The sequence below is a fragment of the Chiloscyllium plagiosum genome, unplaced genomic scaffold, assembly GCF_037043375.1.
Source record: "Chiloscyllium plagiosum isolate Xiang-an unplaced genomic scaffold, Cpla_swu_hap1 HiC_scaffold_45, whole genome shotgun sequence".
NCBI classification, from domain to species: domain Eukaryota; kingdom Metazoa; phylum Chordata; class Chondrichthyes; order Orectolobiformes; family Hemiscylliidae; genus Chiloscyllium; species Chiloscyllium plagiosum.
Window position 1 is genome coordinate 9040864 of NW_028270183.1, and position 26781 is coordinate 9067644.

A 26781-nucleotide genomic window follows, 5' to 3' on the forward strand; every position below is an offset into this window, starting at 1 on the left:
CAGAGGACTGGACAGGGTAGGTGCAAGATGGGTAAATCCAGACCATGGGTCACAGCCTGAGATTAGCGAGGGTAAACCATTCTGACTGAGGTGAGGAGAAATGTCTTCATCCAGAGAGTAGTGAACCTGAAGAATTCTCTGCCACAGGAAGCAATTGAGATCAAAACATTCCATGATATCTAGAAGCAGTTGGAAATAGCACTTGAGGGTAAAGAGATCCAAACATATGGAGGAGACAGGGGAACAGCCTATTGAGTTGGATGATCAGCCATGATGGTATTGGATAGCAGAGCAGATTTGAGGGGCAGAAAGGCTACTGCTGCTCCTCTTTTCTGGTTTTCTATGTTTTTAGATAGAGTAAATGCTTTTCACATTCGCTGATGGTACAAGGTCAAAGGTTCAGACTCAAGGTTGTTGCAGACAGGCATTTGAGGAAGAACCCTTTTAAGCATTGAGTGATAATAATCTGGAACCTGTCGTCCACAAACGTGTTGGAAGGGGAGCAGATTGATGATTTCAAAATGAAATTAGATGGAATTTTGAGGGAAAAACATTTCCAGGATTATAGCGATGAGGAACAAGAGAAGGCTGTTGACTCCCACAAGCTCCACCGTTTAATCCTTATGGAAATGGACTGGGGGAATAGGACTGAATGGAGAGAGCTGGCAGGAATCATGATGGGCCCAATGGCCTTGGCTCTGTGTCACAATGCCACAGCTCCAGCTCAAATTGGGTCTACTCAAAACACAGGGAGCAGGACCCCCGCAACTTGAGAGGAGTTTATGAATACTTTCCCCATTCAAGCGGTAATGAAGTCGCAGAGCTGGGAGTACTAACTGGGGCCAGCGCCCAGTTCCAAGCTGCCGTTATTAATGTGTAACTCCTGATGGGGAGGAGTGTCAGCCTGAACTCCTGCTCATCTCTGAAACGGTCCCCGGAAAGCACACCTCTCCACAATGTTCAACTCTCCAAATTCCGTAAAAAGAAAGCAGTCCACTACATTCACCATTCCTCCCCCTTTTTTCTCTCTCTCTGAATGATGACTTCCCTTTCAATTCTCTGCAGTGCTTCTATTTTTTTTTCTGTTCCCTTTTTGGTGAAGGTCTGGTGTGGTTCTGCTTTTTGCTACACCACACCAATGCTCCCTTCTCCCTCCCCCCCGGCCCTGCTTGATGTGACCCGGGTGGTTGAGTTATTGAACGGTGCAACGCCATGTTAATACAATAAACTTTCTTCTGATTTATCTCCTCACTGTTCCCAGGCAGATACCTCCGCAGAGGCGGCCTGAGTTCTTAAAGGAGCCTTCCCCGTCCCTTCTCAATGAAAACTCACCCCCACTGCAAACAAATCGCACAGTCAGGCTGTTGACAGTGTCCTCCAACAAAATCCACACTCAGATGCAACTAGGGGACAAGATGCTGCAAGTTGGATAGACCATCTAATGTCAAATCATTCACTTTTTGGGTCACTCGTACTTTGGGGGCATTTGTATTATTTGAAATTAACGTGGATTCAAACATTTGGAATATCATAAGAGATCTGATTTTTGTTTAATTCCCAGTGAACTTGCGCGCACGTTGTTTTTGAACGAGACTTTAAAAGTTTTCCCCACTTATCTTTAAGAATAAGTAGTCCAAGTATTAGAGGGAGATTTTTCATGTGGATTTCAGAGTGTGCGGGGAAAGTTTCTCTGGGAGCAGCGGAACCTCGCTACCTGGGAGTGTGGGATGCTGGCTGGGACAGGTTGTTCCAGCCCCTCCTCCTCCTCCTCCTCCTCTCTCGATCCCAATCTCCCCTCCCCTCCTCTCTCTCTCTCTCCTCCCCTCCCACACCTCCTGCGCGGATGGATACAGCCCCTGGGTGTGCAGCTCAAGGACAGCCGGCGATGCTGAAGTTTTGAAAAAGTTTCTGCTGAAGTTTGGAGACGCGGGATCGGGGTTGGGGGGGGGGAAACTGAACCGAGACTTCGCCACCCCCATCCCCCCAACCAGGCGTATTTTATTCTCCCCCACCACCTGATCTTTCCTATGATAATTCGGACTTTCTGGGCTCCACGTTTGAATGGATGTATAAGTTAATCGAGGGGAACTCCGAACTTTGAAACGGCGAGTAATGGGGGATTTAAAACTTTGGAATTTACTTTGGGGGCTGTGGCTGGCGGCTGAATGTGAAGGTACGGCTTGACTTTAAACGGAGACACAAGTGGCCGAATCACTTGCTTGTGGGATGTTTGTAAAGAATCAAACCAGCGTGGTTTGCTTTTTAAAAAAAAAGTTATGACCAGTGGTGAAATGTTGTTGACTATTCTGTCTGCTGTTGGCTTTCTGGGGCGATGCAGAAGTTTCTCAGCCCTGTCTCTCCAACGCTAAGTCACTGAGTTTTTATGTGTTCAGGCAAATCCCTGCTGCAGCCTCTGGGAAATGAAATCCATCGTTACTTTGCCCAATGCAGTACAAGTTAACGTGCGCGCACCCTTATCACTGATGAATGGAGTTGGGGCTTTAGAATAGAAAAATTCCAGAGGGATGTCTGTTGTCTCAAAGCAGTAATGTCTCGCAGTAAACTTGCAGCCCCCTGTGTTACAATGGATCATTTTTGGTGTTATTGTTGTACAGCACACTCGGCGTTTTAACCCTCTGTTCTGCCAAGACTTTCTGCAGCAGTTTCTGAGCTGTGCCGGCTCCCCGTTTTGTTTTAAGGATTAGTGTTTGCTTATCAGGGCATGCCATTGTCATTGGCAGCTCAAGATGTTCGTGAGAAGAGATGTGCATCACGCTTGATGGCTGGTATAGGGTGCAGGAGTGTCTGGAGAGATTTCAGGAAAGCTGTCTCGTCGTACGGTGTAAAGACGACCCGCAGGAGCGATTGGGACTGACAACCAATTATGTTTGTCGCCGGGAAGCCGTTTGATCCCAGCTCAGAGATGAGTGCTCTTTTTTAACGCTGCCATGTGTGGGCAAAGTGTTGTAAAATAAATCTGGACCGGATCTTCCCGCTCCCCGCCCCCCTTCTGGGTGTGAAGTTTCACCTGAAACTGCTCTCTCTCTCTCTCTCTCTGACTGGTAGAGGTAGCAGTTTCCAAACTATGGTCCTTCGAAGCTGTTGGGGGAACAGCTTGCCATCCAGGGGCTGATACACCGAGTAATCCTTCACATTTCGGTATCCTTGGGAACCAGAACTGAACACACACACACAGCCCATGAGTGATGGAATGGTCAAGAGGCGCCTAGTCTTTGTATGGGGACAGTGGAGTGGGCTGGGGGGAGGTGGTAGCAGTATTCCACGAGGTCTGAAAACCATCGGTAGAGCCCTCACAAAGAGCTTTGGGATCAGCAGCTAGTTCTGATTTAGATTAAACTCGACCTTGCAACATCATCGTCTGTCACCAAGCATTATTCAGAGCGCTCTGACTCCCTCCATTGTTCAGCATCCCCCCGAGGCAGGGGCTGAGCAGACAATTCGGTCTCGCAAGGAATCCTATTTTTGTTCATTGTTTTTTTATATATACGCTTCTCATCCAAGACCTGAATCACTCCCTCAGTTAAAAAGGCAGTGTCCCCTTTTCTAACTGTTGCCGAGAGGCTGACTGTGGTGGACATCAGGGTTCAAATGCAGCCCTTTTTTTTGTTGTTGTTGAAGTTGTCCTGAGGAACCTGACGTTTGAACTTGGTGTTTGAGTCCTCTGTGAAACTCTGGCCCCGAATAACACTGCTTCCCCCCCCCCCCCCCTCCCCTTTCCATATTAACATGATGCTTTGTGTCTGTAGCTAGGGAAGGCATTGACAGACCTCCTGTCTCAGCCCTTTGGACACTGTATACACTGAATAAGCTGGAACTGTTGAGGAATTAATCTTCACATTCCTCCAGGTATCATTTAAGAATTTAGGGATTGAGTAAGCATATGCTGTTCTGGCAGTCTGTAAGGTCCACCTGGATCCCTACCCCATCCCATCTCTCACCTTCTACATTTCACTTATTTCTATGCACCATTGGTGACTGTGCCTTCAGCTGGCTAAGCCCAAAGGGGTGAAATTCAAGCCCCCCCCCCCCCTCTCTGTTCAGGCTCTCCCTCTTTTTGACCAAGTTTTGGGTGAATTCATCCAGTACCTCCTTTTGCACTCCACTCTGGTTGGTTGTTGCATGCCTGAAGGGTGCAATGTCAATGTAAGTTGTTACAAAAGCAAACACTTAAAATATTTCATCATTAGGAGCCCTTGCTAGTAGCGCGCCAACATCATACAGATATCTTTTGTTGCCTCTCTGAACCTGCCAGTGGATTGATAAGTTAATTTATGCTGTTGACCCCTTTTCTGCCCTGCCCTGCCCTCCCTGTACATGAATATGCTGATAAGAGTTAGTGCACCGTGGAAGGGGGCTTGTGCAGAGGATGAAGACCAACATAGACCAGTTGAACTGATTGGCCCATTTCTGTGCCGTACCTTTTATTTGTAATTCAGTGTAATTTTTGCTCAATGTGTGTCATTATCCATGGTAAAGGGTTTGAAGTGCAGGAGATTGTGCAAGTGAACAGTCTCCACTGTCAAATACAGTCAGCCACTGCAGTCAACAGGCTGTGCTATTCTCCCTCACCCTATCAGAGAGCTGTTTCATTCAGATACATCTACTGCATTCATCTGACTTTCACAGGGAGTGTAATGGGCAAAACAGCCCTTGTGCTTGTCTCTGCCATTCCCATTCACTTAATTCATGGCTGATCTGTTTTTGTCTCCATTAACTTGTATTGGTTCTATATCCCCTACCATTCTTTTATCAAAGAAAAAATAATCAATCAATTTCAGTTTTGAATTTTTCAGATGGCCCCAGCCTCAAAAGATCCTATCCGTCTTGAATTCTATTTATAATTTAATTATTTTTTGTATCTGACCTCAAACTTGTTGTAAATTCTGTACCTGGGTCCCTGAATCTACCCATTCCTCCAATGTTCTTAGCTTCTCGTCAATAGAAAAGACTAATTTATCTTTAAGTTCAAAGTAGATTACCTCAGTTCTCCTCATTAAACTCAACACTTATCTGCTTACTTATTTGTTTAGATTAGATTAGTTACAGTGTGGACACAGGCCCTTTGGCCCAACAAGTCCACACCGACCCTCCGAAGAGCAACCCACCCAGAACACTACGGGCAATTTAGCATAGCCAATTCACCTAAACTGCACACTTTTGGACTGTGGGAGGAAACCGGAGCACCCAGAGGAAACCCACACAGACACTGGGAGAATGTGCAAACTCCACACAGACAGTTGCCTGAGGTGGGAATTGAACCCGGGTCGCTGGCGCTGTGAGGTAGTAGTGCTAACCAGGGCTGCCCACACTATTAAGGTTACTTTGCAAATTTCTACTTCTAACTATATTAATTACTGTGCCATCTAACTTGACATCATTGATAAACAGGATGGGATAGATGGGACCCTAGATCAAATCCTTCAATGCACCGCGAGGACACAAAATGTAGTATTAATCCTGTTATTCCTCATTTCAATTTTTTGGCTGACAACTAATTGCCTAATTTTGTTGACTTTTCAAGATTAACCTCACCTGCAGTAATACAAACAGTTCGACCAGTTAGAGGTAGTATTTGGATTCATTGAATTTTGCCAGTCTAATTTTTCCCAGTTATGAATTTTAGCTGCCTCTAATTTTGAAAACTGGAAGACACAAGTTGTTCATTGTTTTTCCTTTTGCATTCACTGGGCAAGCCAGTCATTAACCTTTTAACTGCTCACTTGGACTGACACAGAAGTGTGAAGTGATGCATTTTGGAGGAAGAATGAAGATAAGTAAGGTAGTAAATGGCACGATTATAAAAGGGGCACAGGAACTGAGGAATATGGGATGGGGGAGGTGGGTAATGTCTGCAAGGGTTTGAAGGTGGCAAGTTGGAGGCTACTTAAGAAGTCTTTGGTTTTATTAAAAGAGTTGTGCACAGAAATGAAGAAATTGTATTTGACTTTTATAAATCCCTGGTTAGATTCAGCACAAGTAATGTGTGCAATTCTGGGAAGTAGAATTTTGGAAAAATGTCAAACCTTTGGAGAAAATGTTAAGATTTTCTAGAATGGAATGTGATCAAGTATGGGAGACTAAGTTACTGAGCCAAACTTGTGTGCTGGGGCAATTAAAATTGATTAAAAGTGGAGGTGACGTCAGAGCTAAGTCTGATTTGTAATTCACTCCAGTCCATGCAGACTCACTTCCAGCAACAATCACTGGATTGTAATCAAGAGTAGCAATGATTTTGCTCTTTGCACTCAAATCCCCACCATGCCGTTAGTTTGTTGGCCTATATCATGGAATTAGTGTGGTGCAGAAGAGGCTACTCCATTTATTATGTCTGTGCTGACTCTCCAAATGAAAATTTCACTTCAAAGCTTTGCTGTCACCTTTCTGTAACCCACCGGTTCTTCCTATTCAGATAACAATGTACTGCCCTTTTGAATGCCTTGATTGCACCTGCTTCCAACATACTGTCTCAGAGAGTGCATTGGAGATCGTATCCACTCATTGCATGAAAATTATTTTTTCTTTGCTTTTGCTTCTTTTGCCAACTAATTTAACTTTGTGTCCAATCTTTTCATGAATGGGAACAATTCTTTTAATGCTTTTCTGTCACCTTCAAGCCATCAATATCCTGGGTTGGTAAAGACAGGTAGGTGACCCACTGAGTCCTTGCTCTGTAATCAATGACTGGGAGGTTTTGACACCATCCAAAGCATTCTCTTCAGCTGCTTGCCACAACTTCTAGCTCAGTACAATCAGCTGCCTATCATTCCTGTGTTGTGATTTACTGATGCCAGTTGTATGAGAACATTTGGGCAGTGAAAGACAATAAATTGGATATTAGGATACAATCTTGTATTAAAGTACATCTTGGACCTCTGTTCTTTTAGGTGGAATAAGTCATTTTAAAAGAAATACTCAAAATACATGCAGAATCATACATATCCATCACCCCAAAATATTGAAATCCAGCTAATTAAAATGTGTTCTTAACATAAGGCAATTCTCGGATAATTAGCATCATCAGAGATTACAGACATGCCTACTGCTATCTTTTTCACAAGTCGTTCTCTGATTATGGATTCTGCTGGCAAAGTTGCTATTTTTTTATCTTCCCATAGTTACTTTAGAGAAAGTGGTGTTTGGCTTTCACTTTTGTAGTTGTATGTAGCTGAGTGCCTTGCTAGGTTGAAGTTGTATAAAAATGAACCATGTTTGTGTGAGACATTAGCTATGTATTAACCTGACTGGTTAAGAGCAACAAGTTTCCTTCCCAAAGGTACATTTGTGAGCTAGTGGGTTTTATCAGTAGTCCAGTATTTTATTTATAATAGATTTCTCAATCCGGTCAATTGAATTCAAATTCTTAAATTACCACAGTGAAGTTTGTATTCACATTTTCTGGGTCACGCATCCAGTACCATTGCCGCTATACTGCCCCACCCCAGGTATGCCAATGGGTTTTTTTGGTAGATTTGGTGGAGTGAGATGGGATTCAGGGTGGTGCAACAGAGGGGCAAACAAAATGCACAAAAGGTTGGAAGCCAGAAACAGTATTAAAATACAGAACCAGTTAAGAAAAAAAAGAGTCATAGAGGTTTACAAAATTATGAGGGGCATGGATAGGGTAAATAGGCAAAGTCTTTTCCTGGGGTCAGGGAGTCCAGAACTAGAGGGCATAGGTTTAGGGTGAGAGGGGAAAGGTATAAGAGATCTATGGGGCAACTGTTTTCATGCAGAGGGTGGTGCGTGTATGGAATGAGCTGCCAGAGGAAGTGGTGGAGGCTGGTACAATTGCAACATTTAAGAGGCATTTGGATGGGTATATGAATAGGAAGGGTTTGGAGGGATATGGGCCGGGTGCTGGCAGGCGGGACTAGATTGGGTTGGGATATCTGGTCGGCATGGACGGGTTGGACCGAAGAGTCTGTTTCCATTCTGTACGTCTCCATGACTCTAAAGCTAAAAAGACTAAGGTGGATTTGATGTCAATGTTAATGCATAAATATATAACACTTGACAAGCAAGGTTGGTGAGCTGCAGGCACAAGTGGACACAGCTTCCATTTGACATTGAGCATTTTATTCAAAATTGTTGCTGACTTTGGAATGTGGAATTACCATCTCAATGTATTCAGGAATAGAAATGGGAGGGAAAAGAACCCGACTAATGCCAGTTTTGATCAAAGACACTGGCTCTTGTCTGGATATTTGAGGATTCATAAACAGAATGTGTTTGCTTAGAGTTAAGAAGTAGAACAGGAGTTGTTACACTGCTGGGTACATGCTAAAGACTGCCAAACAATGGGAAGGAGATGGATGAGAACATTTGGAAGCAAACATCAGAAGGAATTAAAATAATATATAGTGATAATAACTGTAGACTTTAAATATTTTAGGGAAGCTGGTTTTAAAACAAAATTGAGAGAGTAAGGTGGGGAGGAATGCCTGGTCAATGTGCTCATTTATGTATCACTGAGTTTATGGTGCAGGCCATGTATAAATTAACTTATAGATGCAGCATAGAAGGAGGCTATTCAGCCCATTGTGCCTGTGGCAGCTCTTTCAAGGAGCGATCAAATTAGGCCCATTTCCTATCCCTTCCCCTTATCTATGCAAATATTTCCTCTTCAAATATTTTATCAGTTTCCCTTTGGAACTTACTGTAGTACCTGTTTCCACTGCCCCAGTTCTGAATATTCACTGTGTTTCAGATATAAAGAAAATGCAAGATTTTGTCTCCATGTTATCATCAGGGAAAGAGAGGGTAGGTAAAGATAAATTACTTCCACTGGTTGGGGATTCTAGAGCTCAGGGCATAGTCTGAGAATTAGGGCCAGACCATTCAGGAGAGATGTTGGGAAACCTGTCTACGCATAAAGGGTAACAGAGATTCGGAATTGTCTTTTTGATGCTCAATTAAATATTAGCTTTAAATCTCAGATTGAGAAATTTTTGTTATGGGCCAAAGAGAGGTAGGTGGAGTTAAGTAACAGATCTGACACAACTTCGTTGAATGGCAATCCTGAAGAAGGGTTATGCCTGAAACGTCGACTCTGTTGCTCCTTGGATGCTGCCTGACCTACTGTGCTTTTTCCAGCACCCCATTTTGTCAACTCTTTATTGATTGGCAGAGCAAGCTCGAGAGGTTGATGGCTTACTCCTGTTTATGTGTTCCTATAAAATTCTTCTTCGCTTCTGAATGTTTTGCCAATTAGTTTAAATTTATGTCCTCTTGTTACCAACCGTTCTGCTATCATTAACAGTGTCTCCCTTGTCAAAATGCTTCATGATCATCCTTCATGCCTATATTAAGATAGCCCCTTTATCTTCCAATGCAAGGAAAGCAACCTGAAACTCTAGCATCTTACCAACCAACTGAAGTCCTGCCTCCCTGGTATCATTTCCAATAAATCTCTTTAACTCCGAGAGACTGAAGACAAAACTTCAGTGGTGGGCGGCACGGTGGCCCAGTGGTTAGCACTGCTGCCTCACAGCGCCTGTAGACCCGGGTTCAATTCCCGACTCAGGCGACTGACTGTGTGGAGTTTGCACATTCTCCCCGTGTCTGCGTGGGTTTCCTCCGGGTGCTCCGGTTTCCTCCCACAGTCCAAAGATGTGCGGGTCAGGTGAATTGGCCATGCTAAATTGCCCGTAGAGTTAGGTTTAAGGGGTAAATGTAGGGGAATGGGTGGGTTGTGCGTCGGTGTGGACTTGTTGGGCCGAAGGGCCTGTTTCCACACTGTAAGTAATCTAATCTAAAAAAAAAACTGTTCCTGGGGCCTTGCCGGCTGTTTTATAAAGAGGTGATGCAGTGAAAGTCACCATAGTCCCAGAGGATGCTCTCTCATTAGAGAGAGACAACCTCAGGTGTGTTCAATCTCAGGGTCACCACACTTCAGGTGAGGGATGAGGTTGTGAAAGCAGACCCTTCAGGCTGATCTCAGCTAGTCCAGGAATTGAACCCATGTTGTTAGTGTCATTCACAAAGCAGCTAACTGTCCCCAAAGGTTTAGACATGATACCTTTGCTGTTTGTATACACTACCTTTTTGTTATATAGCCAAGGATCCTTCAATAATTTTAAACAGCCTTCCTAACTTGCTACCTCATACACATGAAAAGCGTAGTGGTCCTTATATACAGCTCAAGGGAGTAGCACATTATACTTCTCCCTCTGCTCTTATCTGTTCGTCAGTTCTATACCTGCTCAACCGTTAGTGCCATGGACTTCAGTATTATTAACATATTTGTTATCTTCTGCTTCATTAAACACTACATCAAAGTCTATATACATAACATTAATCATCAACATGGCCCTTTAATTCAGCAAAGGATCAATCAACTTCGTTAAACATGGTCTGTCTTTAATAAATCAGTGTTGGCTTTAATTTGTTAGCTCTGGTTTTCAGAGTGGTAACTATTTCCTTGCTTGATTATATGTTGGTTCTGATGGTTTTCCTACTACCAGTATTATACTGATTGACCTAATGTAATTGCTGGATAATTGGAGCTAATAGCCAGAATCCCTGTTATCTCAATTGTTTCTGAGCTCGGTAATGTTGGATGCATCTCACATGTTGGTCGCCTCTTCTACTTTTGAGTGCTTCCAACTTTTTGATAACTTCTCTTTGTACTCTATATATTTTTATAATTTAGTCATTTCATCACTACCCCTTCCTGTACTGTGACATTGGCACATCCTCTTTTTCTAGTGAAGAGAGATGCAAGTTGTTAATTTAGTACCTCAGCCACACTATTTGCCTTAACACAATGATATTTTTAAAATTCCTAATCAGCTAATTAACTAATCCTAATTCCTCACTCTTCTTTTTATGAAGTTTCTTTAAATACATGTGCCGTTTTGTTAATTAATGAGTTTCCCAACAGATGCAAGGCTAAGAGGGGATTTGATAGAGACATACAAGATGATCAGAGGATTAGATAAGGTTGACAGTGAATGTCTTTTTCCTAGGATGATGACGTCAACTTGTACGAGGGGGCATAACTACAAATTGAGGGGTGATAGATTTAAGACAGATGTCAGAGGCAGGTTCTTTACGCAGAGAGTGGTAAGGGTTTGGAATGTCCTACCTGCTAATGTAGTCAACTCAGCCACATTAGGGAGATTTAAACAATCCTTAGATAAGCACATGGATGGTTTTGGGATAGTGTAGGGGGACGTGCTGAGAATAGTTCACAGATCGGTGCAACATCAAGGGCTGAAGGGCCTGTTCTGCGCTGTGTTGTTCTATGTTCTATGTATGACTGCCAGTGACCTTCCCAGTAGGTGTACTGTTGAGCCTATTACTGAGTCTACGTATCTGTTTTCCACCAGCCATCAAATAGTGGAAAGATGATAACAGAACAAATTTGTGAGTACATTTCAGAAATATACAAGAACTAAAGGGTATTGACACTGTGGGACTTGTTATTCTAATACAGTTCAATGAGCAACTCCTGACATGTAAATTAGAACTTTCTTGCACTACCTGTTTCTTGCTGGATGGTCAGCATGACTATGGTGGGACAAGTGAAGCATGATTCACTGGGAAGAATGTGAGCAACATTCTGGTCTAAGCCTCAGGATAATTATGAAATAATAATAAAGAGCAACCAAGTGTATACGTACTTGACTTGAAAGTTTAGTGAGTTGAAAAGCAACCTGGTCCAAGGGGGTGTATCAAAAAAAGTTAGAATTGAACAGTCAAAGACCATCAGGGAAGAGAGAGTTCAGATGCAAAGTAGAAAAGGGAACATCCAAAGCCAGCCTTCTAGGATGACAAAAGATATAGAAATGAATATGAAAAAAGGACAATAATTACAAGAAATCTATGACAAATGTAATATTCCATATACAGCAGAATATGAGGGTAGTGCGATAGATGCTTCAAAGATTTTTGAAAGTAGCCAAGTTAAAACCTAAAATTGAAGGAAGAGTAGCCATGTGGTTATAAAATTGGTGAAAGGGCGTGACCAGCAGTAATGAACTGTTGTGTCTCAGACTAAAGAGTACCCCAGGTACAATGGTGTAACCCAGATTCCACATTCGGATTTCTGCTTTCTTGATGTGTAGTAATAATCTGGATTTGTGTATACAGGGTAAAATTTTCAAAGTTTGTAGTTGCAACATGGCATAGCTTGGAAATTTAATAAGTAATGTGGAGGGCAACCAATAATATTGCCCTGGCCTGGAGTCACAAATAGACTTCCTTTCTTAAAGGACATTGGTAAACTAGATGCATTCTTACAATGATCCATGAGAGGTAATGATACCTTTGCTTGTTTCAATGCCAGATTTTAAATACTTGATTAATTAATAAACTTGGGCAAGCTCAAGAGGGAACAATGACTGGATACTGATGAGAAGTAGATGCTGAGGTGGAATAATAAGAAAGCACAAAAATCAGGAACCAGAACATGGGTGTCAATGAAGATTGTGATTGAAGAATGTGGTATGGTCATCTGTTGCAGAGATAAAGGAAATATGGTGAGACAGATAATAGAGGTGGGTCTGCCATGGGAAGAAGGTGAAGGACTCCTAAAACCAAATGGAAAGATGCAATGGTAAGAGCCTTAAAGGCAATGGGATTGAAAGAGGAATGGTTGCTTGATAGAAGAAGATGGAAAAGGGTAATCCACCACCATTGTGGTGGTCTCAAGTGAAATGGCAGAAGAATTTTATTTAATAACTAAACTTAAATTCCACCGGCTGCAGTGGACATTAGTTTGGGCCGATTGGATTATTAGCCTAGTGACATTGTCATTATGCCACGAACTCCCAATTACTCTCTGTCTATGACCTCTGAAAGTACAAGCCACTCGGTTATTAAAAAAACCCGCCACAATTGACTTGAATTCCCAGAGTCAAAAAGGTGTGGTGCTGGAAAAGCACAGCCGGTCAGGCAGCAGATACAGCGATTCAACAAGGTGGTTCTTTCCCACCTCGTACACAGTCAGGGATGGTTAACCCTTGCGCACCTTGCCAGTGACGAATGCCCATGAGAAATGAAAACTGCTGAAATATGTAAAGCCATAGCAGATGGAATTTAAGTGCAGAGCGGTTTGAACTGATGCATCTTGTAGGAAGGACGAAGAGGTAAAATGGGTGCAGAAAGACCCAGTGCCCTCTATACACAAATCCTTGAAGGTGGCAGCATAGATGAAAAATTAAAAAAAACAAACATGGTGCAGTGGCTTTACTAATAAATGGAATGGAACATAAAAGCAGGGGACATTACAGAAATTACTGGAGAAACTCAGTCGGTCTCACAGCATCTGTGGAGAGCAAAAGAGTTAATGGTTTGAGTCCAGTAACTTCTTCAGAACAGACCGTTTGTATTTTTGTTTCAGATTTGCAGTATCCGTAGTTTTTGAGTTAAAAAAACAAGGAAGCAATGTGACCAGTTATAAGTGACCAGTTAGGTGTGAGTTAGAGAATACTGTATTCAGTTCTGGACTTCACACTTTAAGAAGGACCACTACCTTAGATGTGGGTTTATTTTGCATTATCCGAAGGATGAGCCATTTCAGTTTCATGGAGACTGCTGAGGACTGAGAATAAAAGGAAAGCATTGTGGATACTGGCATCTGAAATAAAAACAGAAAGTGCTGGTGAAACTCAGCAGATCTGACAACATCTGTGGAGACAGAAACAGAATGAACATTTTGAAGGCTACATCAAATGGGATCCAGGAAGAGTTGCTCAATTGGATACCAAATTGGCTTGAAGGTAGGAGCCTGAGGGCAGTAGTAGAAGGCTGCCTTTCAGACTGGAGGCCTGAGACTAGCAGTGGCCACAAGGATTGGTCCTGGGTCTACTGCTTTTTGTCATTGATATAAGTGATTTGGATGTGAATATAGGAGGTATGGTTAGTAAGTTTGCAGATGACACCAAAACAGGTGGTGGAGTGGACAGTGAAGAAGATTATCTCACAGTACAATGGCACTCTGATCAGATAGGCTAGTGGTTTGAGGAGTGGCAGAAGGAGGTTAATTTAGATAAATGTGAAATGTTGCATTTTGGTAAGGCACACCAGTTAATGTTAGGTGCCTGAGGAGTATTATCAAACAAAGAGACCTAGGGGTGCAGGTGCGTAGTTCCTTGAAAGTGGAGTTGCAGGTAGAAAGGCTGGTGAAGAAGGCATTTGGCATGCTTGCCTTCATTGGGACTTTGAGTTCAGGCGTTGGGATGTCATGTTGTGGCTGTACAGGACACTTTCAGAATTCTGCATACAGTTGTGGTTGCCCTTTTATAGGAAGGATGTTATTAAACTTAAGAGGGTGCAGAAAAGATTTACAAGGATGTTGCTGGGTCTGGAGGGTTTGAGTTAAAAGAAAAGGCTGGGGCTGTTTTTCTCTAGAGTGTTGGAGGATCAGGGGTGACCTTACAAAGGTTAATAAAATCGTGACGGACATGGATAGGGTAAATAGCCAAGGTCTTTTTCCCAGATATGGGAGTCCAAAACTAGAGAGCATATGTTTAAGGTGATGGGGAAAGATTTTAAAGAAACCTAACAGGAAATATTTCACATAGAGAGAGGTGCGTGTATGAAACAAACTGCCAGAGAAAGTGGTGGAGGTGGGTACAATTACAACATTTAAAAGGCATCTGGATAGATGTATGAATAGGAAGGGTTTAGAGGGATATGGGCCAAATGTTGGCAAATGGGACTAGGTCAGATTCAGATGTCTGGTTGGCGAAGACAAATTAGACCAAAGGGTCTGTTTCCGTGCTGTATGACTTGATAAGGCACATTGCACTCAATTAAGAGGTTACTTAATGATATTTTTTAAAGGCCCTCCATAGTAGTAATATCTGAATTACTTCCGGTGCTACGGGCTAGTGAGGACAGGAATAGGAGGACAGAGCAGATGAACGTGTGGCTGAGGAGCCAGTGTATGGGAGAAGGATTCATATTTGGAATGTCTTTTGGGGTAGGAGTGACCTGTACAAAAAGAATGGATTGCACTAGAATTGGAAGGGGACTAGTATACTGTCAGGGAGAGCTGCTCAGGAGGATTTAAGCTAGTAAAGTGGGGGGTGGGAGCGGGGTGGGACCCAGGGAGATACTGAGGAATGAGATCAATCTGAGACTGGTACAGTTGAGAAAATAAATGAGTCAAACAGCCAGGGCAAGCAGGAACATAGCAGAGAACAAGGTAAGACCGATAAATTTAACTGCATTTATTTCATTGCAAGAGGCCTAGCAGGGACGACGGATGAACTGAGGGCATGGTTAGGAACATGGGAACGGGATATCGCAGCAATTTCAGAGATGTGGCTCAGGGATGGAACAGGACTAGCAGCTTAATGCTCCATGAAAAAATGCTACAGGAAGGATAGAAAGGGAGGCAAGAGAGGAGGGGGAATGGCGTTTTTGATAAGGGATAGCATTATATATGTCCTGAGGGAGGATTTTCCTGGGAATATATCCAGAGAAGTTATTTGGATGGAACTGAGAAATAAGAAAGGGATGATCACCTTATTGGGATTATATCATAGACCTCCTAATAGTCAGCAGAAAATTGAGAAGCAAATTTGTAAGGAGACTTCAGTTATGTTAAGAATAATAGGGTGGTTATGGTGGGGAATTTTAACTTTCCAAATATAGACTGGAGCTGCTATAGTGTTATGGGCTTGGATGGAGAAGAATTTAAGTATGTACAGGAACATTTTCTGATTCATTATGTGGAAATACCTACTAGAGAAGGTGCAAAACTTGACCTACTGTTGGGAAATAAGGCAGGGCTGGTGACTGAGGTATAAGTTGGGGTGCACTTTGGGGCCAGCGACCGTAATTCTATTAGTTTTAAAATAGTGATGGAAAAGGATAGACCAGATCTAAAAGTTGAAGTTCTAAGTTGGAGGATGGCTAATTTTGAAGGTTTTAGGCAAGAACTTTTAAAAGCTGATTGGGGGCAGATGTTCGCAGGTAAAGGGACAGCTGGAAAATGGGAAGCCTTCAGAAATTAGATAATGAGAGTCCAGAGACAGTATATTAGGGTGAAAGGAAAGGCTGGTAGGTGTAGGGAATGAATGCTAGATAACTCGAGAAATTGAGTGTTTCGTTAAGAAAAAGAAGGAAGCATTTGTCAGGTATAGACAGGATAAATCGAGTGAATCCTTAGAAGAGTTTAAAGGCAGTAGGAGTGTACTTAAGAGGGAAATCAGGAGGGCAAAAAGAGGACATGAGATAGCTTTGGCAAATAAGGTAAAGGAGAATCCAAAGGGTTTTTACAAATATACTGAGGACAAAAGGGTAACCAGGGAGAGAATAGGGTGCCTCAAAGATCAGCAAGGTGGCCTCTGTGTGGAGCCACAGAAGATTTTGCATCAGTATTTACTGTGGGGAATGACATGGCAGATATAGAATGTAGGGAAATAGATGGTGGCATCTTGAAAAATGTCCATATTACAGAGGAGGAAGTGCTGGATGTCTTGAAATGCATAAAGGTGGAAATATCCCAGGACCTGATCAGGTGTCCCCTAGAAGTCATTGGAGGCTTGGGAAATGATTGCTGGGCCCCATGCTGAGATATTTGTATCATTGATAGTCACTGAGGTACCGGAAGACTGGAGGTTGGCAAACGTGTTACCATTATTTAAGAAAGGTGGTAAGGACAAGCCAGGGAATTATAGACCGGTGAGCCTGACGTCGGTGGTGAGCAAGAAGGAATCCTGAGGGACAGGATGTACATGTATTTAGAAAGACGAGGACTGATTAGGGATAATTAATATGGCTTTGTGCGTGGGAAATCATGTCTTGCGAACTTGATTGAGTTTGTTGAAGAATTAACAAAGAGGATTGATGAGGGCAGAGTGGTGGATGTGATCTATATGAAGCTGAAAAGTGTGTTGCTGAAAAAGCGCAGCAGGTCAGGCAGCATCCAAGGAGCAGGATGCTGCCTGACCTGTGTTTTTCCAGCAACACATTTTTCAGCTCTGATCTCCAGCATCTGCAGTCCTCACTTTCTCCTAGTTAACCTACATGAATTTCAGTAAGGTGTTCAACAAGGTTCCCCATGGGAGACTGGTTAGCAAGGTTAGATCTCATGGAAGGAGAAAGTGAAGTCTGCAGATGCTGGAAATGTCATTCCTGAAGAAGGGCTTATCCCGAAACGTCGATTCTCCTGTTCCCTGGATGCTGCCTGACCTGCTGTGCTTTTCCAGCAACACATTTTCAGCTCTTGATCTCATGGAATACAGGGAGAACTAGCCATTTGGATACAGAACTGGCTCAAAGGTAGAAGACAGAGGGTGGTGGTGGAGGGTTGTTTTTCAGACTGGACGCCTGTGACCAGTGGAGTGCCACAAGCATCGGTGCTGGGCCCTCTACTTTTTGTCATTTACATAAATGATTTGGATGTGAGCATAAGAGGTACAGTTAGTAAGTTTGTCGCTGACACCAAAATTGGAGGTGTAGTGGACAGCGAAGAAGGTTGCCTCAGATTACAACAGGATCTTGACCAGATGGACCAATGGGCTGAGAAGTGGCAGATGGAGTTTAATTTAGATCAATATTAGGTGCTGCATTTTGGGAAAGCAAATCTTAGCAGGGCTTACAAACTTAATGGTAAGGTCCTAGGGAGTGTTGCTGAACAAAGAGACCTTGGAGTGCAGGTTCATAGTTCCTTGAAAGTGGGGTTGCAGGTAGATAGAATAGTGAAGAAAGCGTTTGGTATGTTTTTCTTTTATTGGTCTGAGTATTGAGTACAGGAGTTGGGAGGTCGTGTTGCGGCTGTACAGGACATTGGTTAGGCCACTGTTGGAATATTGCTTGCAATTCTGGTCTCCTTCCTGTCGGAAGAATGTTGTTAAACTTGAAAGGGTTCAGAAAAGATTTATAAGGATATTGCTGGGGTTGGAGGTTTTGAACTATAGGGAGAAGTTGAATAGGCTGGGGCTGTTTTTCCTGGTGCGTTGAAGGCTGAGGGGTGACCTAATAGAGGTGTATAAAATCACAAGGGGCGTGGATTGGACAAGTAGACAAAGTCTTTTCCCTGGGGTATGGGGAGTCCAGAACTAGAGGGCATAGGTTTAGGGTGCGAGGGGAAAGATATAAAAGAGACCTAAGGGGCAACATTTTCATGCAGAGGACGGTGTGTGTATGGAAGAAGCTGCATGAGGAATTGGTGGAGGCTGGTACAATTGCAACATTTAAAAGGCATCTGGATGCGTATATGAATAGGAAGGGTTTGGAGGGATATAGGCCGGGTGCTGGCAGGTGGGACGAGAGTAGGTTGGGATATCTGGTCGGGGTGGATGAGTTGGACCGAAGTGTCTGTTTCCATGCTGTCCATCTCTCTGGCTCTATGACTCTAAGTTGTGAAGTGTTTCAAGAGAGTAAATAACAAGGATCATATTCTGGTGGCAAAAGGGTCAGTGAGCAGAATACACAGGTTTATGGGAACATGAGGAAAAGAAAATAGTGAGTTGTAATGCATTGCATGAAAGGACAGTGAAAGCAGATCCTATAGTAACTTTTCAAAGAAACTTAGAATCCTATTTGAAGAGAAACGATAACACAGAACTGTGGGAAAGAGCAGGACTATTTGTGTCACTTTACATAGTAAGCTATGATTCTGTGTTTTTGGATAGCTGTAGTTATGTATAAATTACCTGGACTCAAGTTTGGGGAGCACCACTTTCAAGTCTGTAAATTATACCTAACTTGGTAACAATATAAATAGTGTAGAGGATAGTGTCAGGCATTAAAATGCCACAGACTGGTAAAATGGGCAGTCGCACGGCAGATGCAGTTGAATGCAGATGAGTGTTGGGAACAATGCCACAGAGGGACTCTATCATCTGAATGACATTATTTTTGGAAGTGTGAGCAGAAGGAATAAGAATGAGGATCGTACAATACAGAAGAACTGGGCGGGTATATTTTCAAGTCTTTGAAGATAGCAAGGCAAATTGATAACTGGTTTAGAAAGCTTATGGGATTTTGGTTCTGTAAATTAAGGTATTGTGTATAAACACAATGAAATCATGCTAAATCTTGATGAGTTACTAGTTAGGTATCAGCTGGTTTATCATGCATAGTCTGGACACCCTACAAAGAATGTCAGACCTGGAAGAGAGTATGGTGGAACTTTACTAGAATCATTGCAGGAATTAAAAGAGTTCAGTTATATGGAGGAAACTGGATTTGTTCTCCTTTATAGTAGAGAGGTTTAAGTGGAGAAAGAGTACGTAATTGAGCAAGTAAGGAGAAACTATTCCTTTTCGCTACTGAGTCAGCAACCAAGGGTCATGGCTTTAAAATAATTTGTCAACAAACTAGAAATGAAACAAGGATAGATTTCCTCACATGCAAATTTTTAGATCTTAAACAATCTGCCTGAGACGGCGGTAGAAGCAGATTCTTTCGTGACTTTCAAAAGGCAATTGGATATGTACCTGACAAGGACAAATTTGCAAGGCTAGGAAGCAAAAGCTTGGAATGTGGGACTATATTTGACAGTGCTTTGAAAAAGCTGGCAAGGCATGATGTGCTGAGTGACCTCCTTTTGTGCTGAAAAATTCCAAGGGTCTATGAGCTGGTATTGTACAGGTCAGTTCCTTGGCAGAAGGGCTGGTGAGTTTGCCTTGCATGAGGTTTCAGGCGGATGTAATGGAGATTTGTGGTTTCTGTTGAAATAGGTAGGGTCAAGTGAATGACTATTCCCTATGTAGTTTGAGTCTGCAAGTTGTCATATTTTCTCATGAACTGTTTTTGGAATGGAATTTGCATAAGGAGTTGTTATGATTTAAAAACGAATCAATGGTTTATCGATGAATGCATGAGTATAACTTGTCTGCATTTAATTCTCTCTGTCCTCATGTTATTTTCCTATGACTCCCCCACCCTCTGAGTATTTAAGTACCTCTCTCATGCTCTCTAGTTTACATTGTCTTAGAGTTGACCAGTTTATTTCTAAAATTATATTTTGTTTGGATGATTGGAAACTAGTTATTGAGCACTGTGATCAGCATGGCTTGAAATTCAATTGACCTTTTTAATACATTTAGTAGCTGTATTTTAAAAATATAAATTTCATTGCTGCTCAACCATTTCAACACCACTTAACTGTTAGGATGAAATGCCTCTCTTCAGACAACAGCTGTTTTTTATATGAAATCCTGTCCGCTCTTTTAAGTGCACATAAAAGATCCCACGGCTCTAACCACAGGAGAGCATGGAAGCTTTCCAGGGTGTCCTGACCATTATATTTATTCTTCAGTCAGCATAACTTGTATATAAAAAAAGTGTACTCTGACCAATGTTGTTATGGGATTTAGCTATGCACAAATTGACTGCTTTTTTTCCTGCATAACAGTGGTGACTTTTACTTCACTGGATGCAAAGTGTTTTGGGACGTTTGTTTACTCTTCTGTTTGTTACTTTCTTTTTACAAAAAAAGCCCACGAATCATCCTTGCTTTCTCTTTCTTCCAGCTCTGCAGTGCCGGGATAGCCACCGTCCTTGTGAGAATAACGGACGATGCATCAAAAGCCCGCATGGAGATGCATCTTGTCTGTAAGTTGCTCCTTTGACTGGAAACTATTGGATTTGGGTGAATTATAAATGACTTCTGTCAGTGTGCTGTTCACTGGCCAGGCTGCCCGCAAGCATTGCCCCAGGGCACCATTCCCAGTGCGATTCATGAGCTCTCTGAGCTGTTCTTGCAATTCGTGGGAAAGACGTTTCTCCTGAATCTTTATTGGATTTATTAGTGACCGTGTTATATTTCCCTGGTTTTGGACTTGATCCATAACTCGAAGCAGTGGCCCTAAACAGTCAGACAAAGCAAATTTTATTCGTGTCAAGTGATGTCAGTTAATCCTGACCTTTTAGATGCTGCCAGTTGATAGGATTACAGTTTTTTTTAAAATATGGAAAATGCCCTCCCCCAAAATTATTCTTTCTGTTGAAGTTGTTGTCATTGAAATAATTTTCAAAACTATTACATGAAAAAAAAAGGATTTGGCCATTTGTCTCAGCATCTGTCCAACACAGCTATGTGCAATTGCTTTAAAAAGAGCTCTGCATAGCTCCTCTGGTCCTGTAGGTCAATTTGTTGCCCAGTGAGAAATTCAGATGTGAAGAATAGGAAGGTGTGAAGTTTACAATCCCTGTTTGGTGCTCCTTTGAACTGTACCACTGCTTATGGACAAGTCTCAAGCTCAGGGCTGTAAATATTGTTCCTTCTTCTTCATTTCTCTTTCCACACCTAGTGTTGCAGACTACTGAGGCAGACAATATCAATACTTGCATAGGTTTACATGGCTGTTTTTTCCTAGAACACGTCACTAACCTGTTGCCAGAAGCACCATGCCATATCAAGCCTAGTTGACCAGGAGACACTCCCACTCCTACCACTGCCCTGGGTATATTGGAAGGTTTGCAGTTCAATAATCAAATTGCTTGACTACATTATGAATGCACCTTCATAGAATCTCGACTGTATGGAAGCAGACCATTCAGCCCATTGAGTCCATACCAAGAGCATCCCACCCAGACCCACCCCTTCCCTATCTCTGTAACCACGCACTTCTCATGGCTAACCCAGCTAACCTGCACATCCCTGAATACTGTGGGCAGTTTTACATGGCCAGTTCATCAAACCTGCACATCTTTGGACTGAGGGAGGAAACCAGAGCACCTGGAGGAAGTAGACACTGGAAGAATGTGCAAACCCGACACTGACAGTCGCCTGAGGATGGAATTGAACCCAGGTCCGTGGCGCTGTTCCACAGCAGTGCTAACCACTGAGCCACTGTGCCACCACCTGTGATCCCTAGAGTGGGACTCTAACCCAAAGCACTTAGAGTCATAGAGATATACAGCATGGAAACAAACCCTTCCATGCTGACTAGATATCCCAACCTAATCTAGTCCCACCTGCTAGCACCCATCCCATATCCCTCCAAACCCTTCCTATTCATATACCCATCCAGATGCCTTTTAAATGCTGTAATTGTACCAGCCTCTACCACTTCCCCTGTTCTCCTGGCAGCTCATTCCATACACGCACAACCCTCTGTGTGGAAAAGTTGCCCCTTGGGTCTCTTTCATATCTTTCCCCTCTCACCCTAAACCTATGCCCTCTAGTTCTGGACTCCCCCACCCCAGGGAAAAGACTTTGTCTATTCACCCTATCCATGCCCCTCATGATTTTATAAACCTCTATAAGGTCGCCCCTCAGCCTCCGACGCTCCAAGGAAAATAGCGCCAGCCTATTCAACCTCTCTGTATAGCTCAAATCCTCCAACCCTGGCAACATCCTTGTAAATCTTTTCTGAACTCCTGACTCCAAGATAGAGATGCTACTTGATGCAACACAAGACCTCAGCCCTCCCTTTAAATGTTAAACAGTCATAAATACTTCCAGTAAGGAAGTCAGGAGAAATTTCCTCACCCAGAGAATGATTATAACATAGAACTCAGTGTCACAAGGAATAATTGTAGCAAATGACCTGATGGATATAAGGGGAGACTAAGTAACTGACATGGCCTTCATGTTTGCTGTGTGTCAACAGTGACATTTTAAAAACTGCATGGAGGCTTCATGATAATGCTGCCATGAAGCACCTTGAGATGTTTTAACATAGCATATATACTATATAAACCACTGTTAGAAAACTTTGGGATTTATAGAGCAACATGGATGGTGAAATATAAATGCAATTATTTCTATCTCCTGTGCCAAGGATGCCAAGTGAGTCTAACATGATGTGTATCTGGGGAAAATTATTCCTGATCATTTCAAGGTCTTTACCTCCAGTGCCGTAATTAACAGGAGGCAACAGACTCATGTTAACTTAACAATCTTCAGTCACGAAACTATCATTGGTTTAAGATGCAAAGCAGCATATTTCAGGAGCAGTTTGTGTTTGCCTGTTCTAATCTCAGAATTTAAAGAAGCTTACTCATTTATAGTTAGCTTCAGTAGTCGTATGGCTAATGTTGTGGTTCTGATGCTGTTACTGTTTAACTAATGTTCCTGAAAAATGTTTGTCCATTCAACAAAAGGAAAACAATTGAGCCAGAAATCGCTGTACAGTTTTAGCAGCTGTTGACGTGGTCTAATTTTGTGGACTGTGATGGGGAGATCCTGTAACCTCAACTTTGGGACAGATACTGCAAAGCTGAAGGGAATTCCTGCAGTTGAAACTGTGATCATAGTTAGACAACTGATATAATGTAAATTTTCTGCTCATTAGCTATGAGCAGTCTTTAAATCTAGCCTTCGGGACTCCATAAATGGTTAGTGTTAAAAGATCAATGCTTAAAAACTATTTTTTTTTGGCCAAGTTACAATTTCAGAGCCTGTGAACGATTTTCTGCATGCAGTAGCAAATCCTTACTAATGCACGGGAGTGAAAATATAAGACATGCCATGTTGAAGGAATGTATGACATTGGGTGAATGCTGGGGTGCACAGTGTTACTGGAATGTACGATGGTATCCAGTGTGTTGAATGAATACTGAGCTGAATTATGCTTGGGTTGCATGACAGTATTCAGTGTGATGAGTGAATATCAGCACAAGTGCTAGTCGGGGGCAAGTCTTTGAAATGTTCAAAGCCACTTGAATATTTGGCCTTGGGAAAGAGAAGGTAAAGTTGGGAATGAATAGTTTTTGTAGACCTATGGGTGCCAGTGGGAAATTGGCATGAAAACTAATGGTTTCTTGCAAGTAATCTGCAAATGTGAACATTTGAGCAACCTGTCACTGGCGCACTGTTTGAATCCTGCCAAACGTTTGAACAGACAGCTGAAGTGGATTTTCAGGATCGGGGAGTGGGCTGTGTCAGAACTCTGCTCTCTCAGTCACTGGTAACTTGGCATCTAACCCATTCCATAATAGGAGAAATTGAGGACTGCAGATGCTGGAGATCCGAGCTTAAAAATGTGTTGCTGGAAAAGCGCAGCAGGTCAGGCAGCATCAAAGGAGCAGGTGAATCGACATTTCGGGCATAAGCCCTTCTTCCATAACAGTCAAGCTCTCTGTCATCTAGGTGGGGATTGCTGTTGTGTGATTGTGGTGGAAGATGGTAATATTTGTAGCAAAAAGACGAGAACGACACTGGACATTTGACACAACCACTGGGGTTACAGAATCTCTCTGGCTGAAGTCTTTTAACATTCACATGTGTTTCTTTGTACCAGACTGTGGGTTTGGCATCAAGAATTATGTCAGTACTGGAGGAGAGATGGGGAGACCTCCGACAGTAACAGATTACAGCTTTTCACTGAGAAAGTGCCATCATGATGCCAATATCATGCAAGCTCGACAAGATCTGGTACTTCATGGTATAGGATTTGACATATATTGCCGATAGATGGACACAATTGAGCACACGTTCAACCACAGATTCAAACCCTTGTGTTGTGCTCAGTGACTTTCAGTTCTGTCAAAAAATAGTATTCATGGCATTTGTAGATGTAATGCCCCACTATTGGCAGCCACCTGCCTGAGCCCTAAGCTCCAGACTTCTATCTTTAATCCTCTCCTCCTCCCCTCCTTGAGCTTTACCAAGCTGTTAGTCACTTTGTACTTTCCTGTCAAAGTTTAATGTCCAGCAGTCTTGAAAGGTGCTATATAAATACAAGTTTTATCTTTCTGTTAGCACTGTAGATCTAATCTTGTATATAACGCTACCATGTTGACAATTGCTCAGTATCTCTGACATTCTCATGGGGACTGCCACTCCTATCCTTTGTGAAAATCATGTTTATGATCAGTAACCTGTGACAATACCCAGAGCACCAACATTCTACAAGTAGAGGTCTTTTTTTTCTCTGCACAATTGATGTGGGCCTTTGGCCAATGGCCTCCATTTCCATAGACACATCAGTTGAATAGGATTTGAATAAACAAGTCAGCTTATAAACCTTATTTAATAAAAGTGTAATTAAAGTTGCACAATTCCATAATCCTTGATGATAAGATCAAACACTGCGTGGGCTTGGCAGTGTTTGTAAATGTATGCAATGGAGAGGCATGAAGGGTCTGAGATCCCTGCGTCTGATTAGGAGACGTGAACTAGAGTATTTTGAATCTTGGGGATCAGATAAATTGACAGGCATGCAGGGCAGGTGAAACCCATTTGTTCTGGGTCTGTGCTGGAATTTATTGAGCAGGTGGATGGAACAAAGCTGGGAGCATAGGATAGTGTGGGAAGGGGCTCATGTGCAGTGCTAGTGTCCCTATTTTAACCAGCAGGCCTGGGTTCAAGTCTCATCTGCTCCAGTGGTGAGTAACAACGTCTGTGAACAGGTTGACTTGAAAATTGCTAATTTGTTAGGATTACACAATCGCTGGTGAGTTGTGCTTGATAATTGTTCTTTTAATTAGTAACATGGGTAATATGGTAGTGGTAAAGAAACATTCAGAGGACTGCAATAACATGTCTGAATGGGGCAAAAGAGATTGTGTAGGGGAAAGGGCTGTGTGTTTCCTTTAACCCTTTTGTCTCAGTGGGCAGGACTTTTCAGGTTAGGGATGTTTCATGCCTATCACCTGAAGAGTTTGTGTGGGAAGTGTCTGCTGGCTGACCTGCAGATGTTTTTAGCTGGAGGTGAGCTTACTGCCCTTCGCCCATCTCCAGGCTGCTGGCCAGTTTGATTTCTTCTAATATCTGTAATTCTCGCACTGTCAGTGGCAGCAGTAGCCAGAGCTGGGACTGGTAGCAGCCCACAGATTGTAAATTTAGAGTCTAGGACCATGTAAAGGTAGAGCTGGGCGAGGAGGTGGAGCCTATTGGGGGAAGGGGTCATTTGCTGGCAGTTTTGATGGAGAGCCAGGTGGTGGGTTGGCTGGAGGTGGCATTGGATGTTTTAAGGTGTGGAAAGAGCCAATCTAGGCCACAGCTTCCCCGTATAAAATTGCGGATGGATTGGGCAGGGTTGGGAGGGCTCTGGGTGGTCACCTGGAAAATGTTACAGCCCCCAACCCATCTACCACAAGCCCACCAGTGGGGGAACCATAAAATCTAACCAACAGCTCTTTGTGAGTTTCTCAGTCTCACCTCTATCTGTCTGACTGAAGGTTACTTATTAATCCTCTCTTTTCTAAGCCTTCAATATGATGCTCACCCAAATGACGAGCAGATAGATGTACTTGATGCTTTGTTTTCACATGGTTGATGAAAGATTTGGATACAGGCATCCCTTGGAGCCTGAGGACATTTAGTCTCTGCAAGCACGGACTCTGTGAGGGTACTATGCTGAGCTAAGATCACAGAGAGAGGAAAACAAAGCAGGAAGGGAGAGAGAAACTATGCTTTAACTCAAGTCCAATGGAAATCTGTACTGGGGCAGTCTGTAAGCTCTTCTTGTTGTTAAGAGATCATAGTTGGGATGAAATACAAGAGAGGTCTGTTGTACACATTAGCACTCCAGTGCCCCTGTGTTAGCCATGGGCCTTCAGTCGTCTGGGCTCTAGCTCTGGAATTAATTCCCTTCTTAGTCCATCATCTCTCGATACCTTTCCTGCTTCAAGACAAAAATTTAAGCAATAGGAGTAGGAGCTATTTGGCTCTTTTGAGCCTGTTCCATTCAGTACAATCAGCTCAGCTGCCCCTTCCCATGTTATTTCCATATTCTGTAATTCTGTCATGGGACAGTCCTTAAAACGTACCTCTTTCGCTTCTGATCAACCACGTGAAAATCTCCAAAAGCAAATACTGGTGCTGGGTTTAGGGCTGAGCAGCCCCATCAGCCGTCAGTCTCCCATGTATTCACACGAGGTTTGTAACCTTGTGTGAATAAA

At 42.8% G+C, this 26781-nt stretch overlaps 1 protein-coding gene across 3 annotated transcripts in view; it reads left to right on the forward strand.

The window, feature by feature from the left end:
* The window catches only part of notch3 (notch receptor 3), a 292195-nt gene that overhangs the window by 110331 nt on the left and 155083 nt on the right, over positions 1–26781 (forward strand). For 2 of the 3 annotated variants that reach the window (XM_087983126.1, XM_087983127.1), the window contains one exon: positions 20460–20541. In XM_087983126.1, the coding sequence (XP_087839252.1) occupies positions 20460–20541 (82 nt within the window). Of the gene's footprint in view, positions 1–1845; positions 2174–20459; positions 20542–26781 lie in introns of those variants that run through there. The other variant, XM_043694935.2, reaches the window with a different exon arrangement.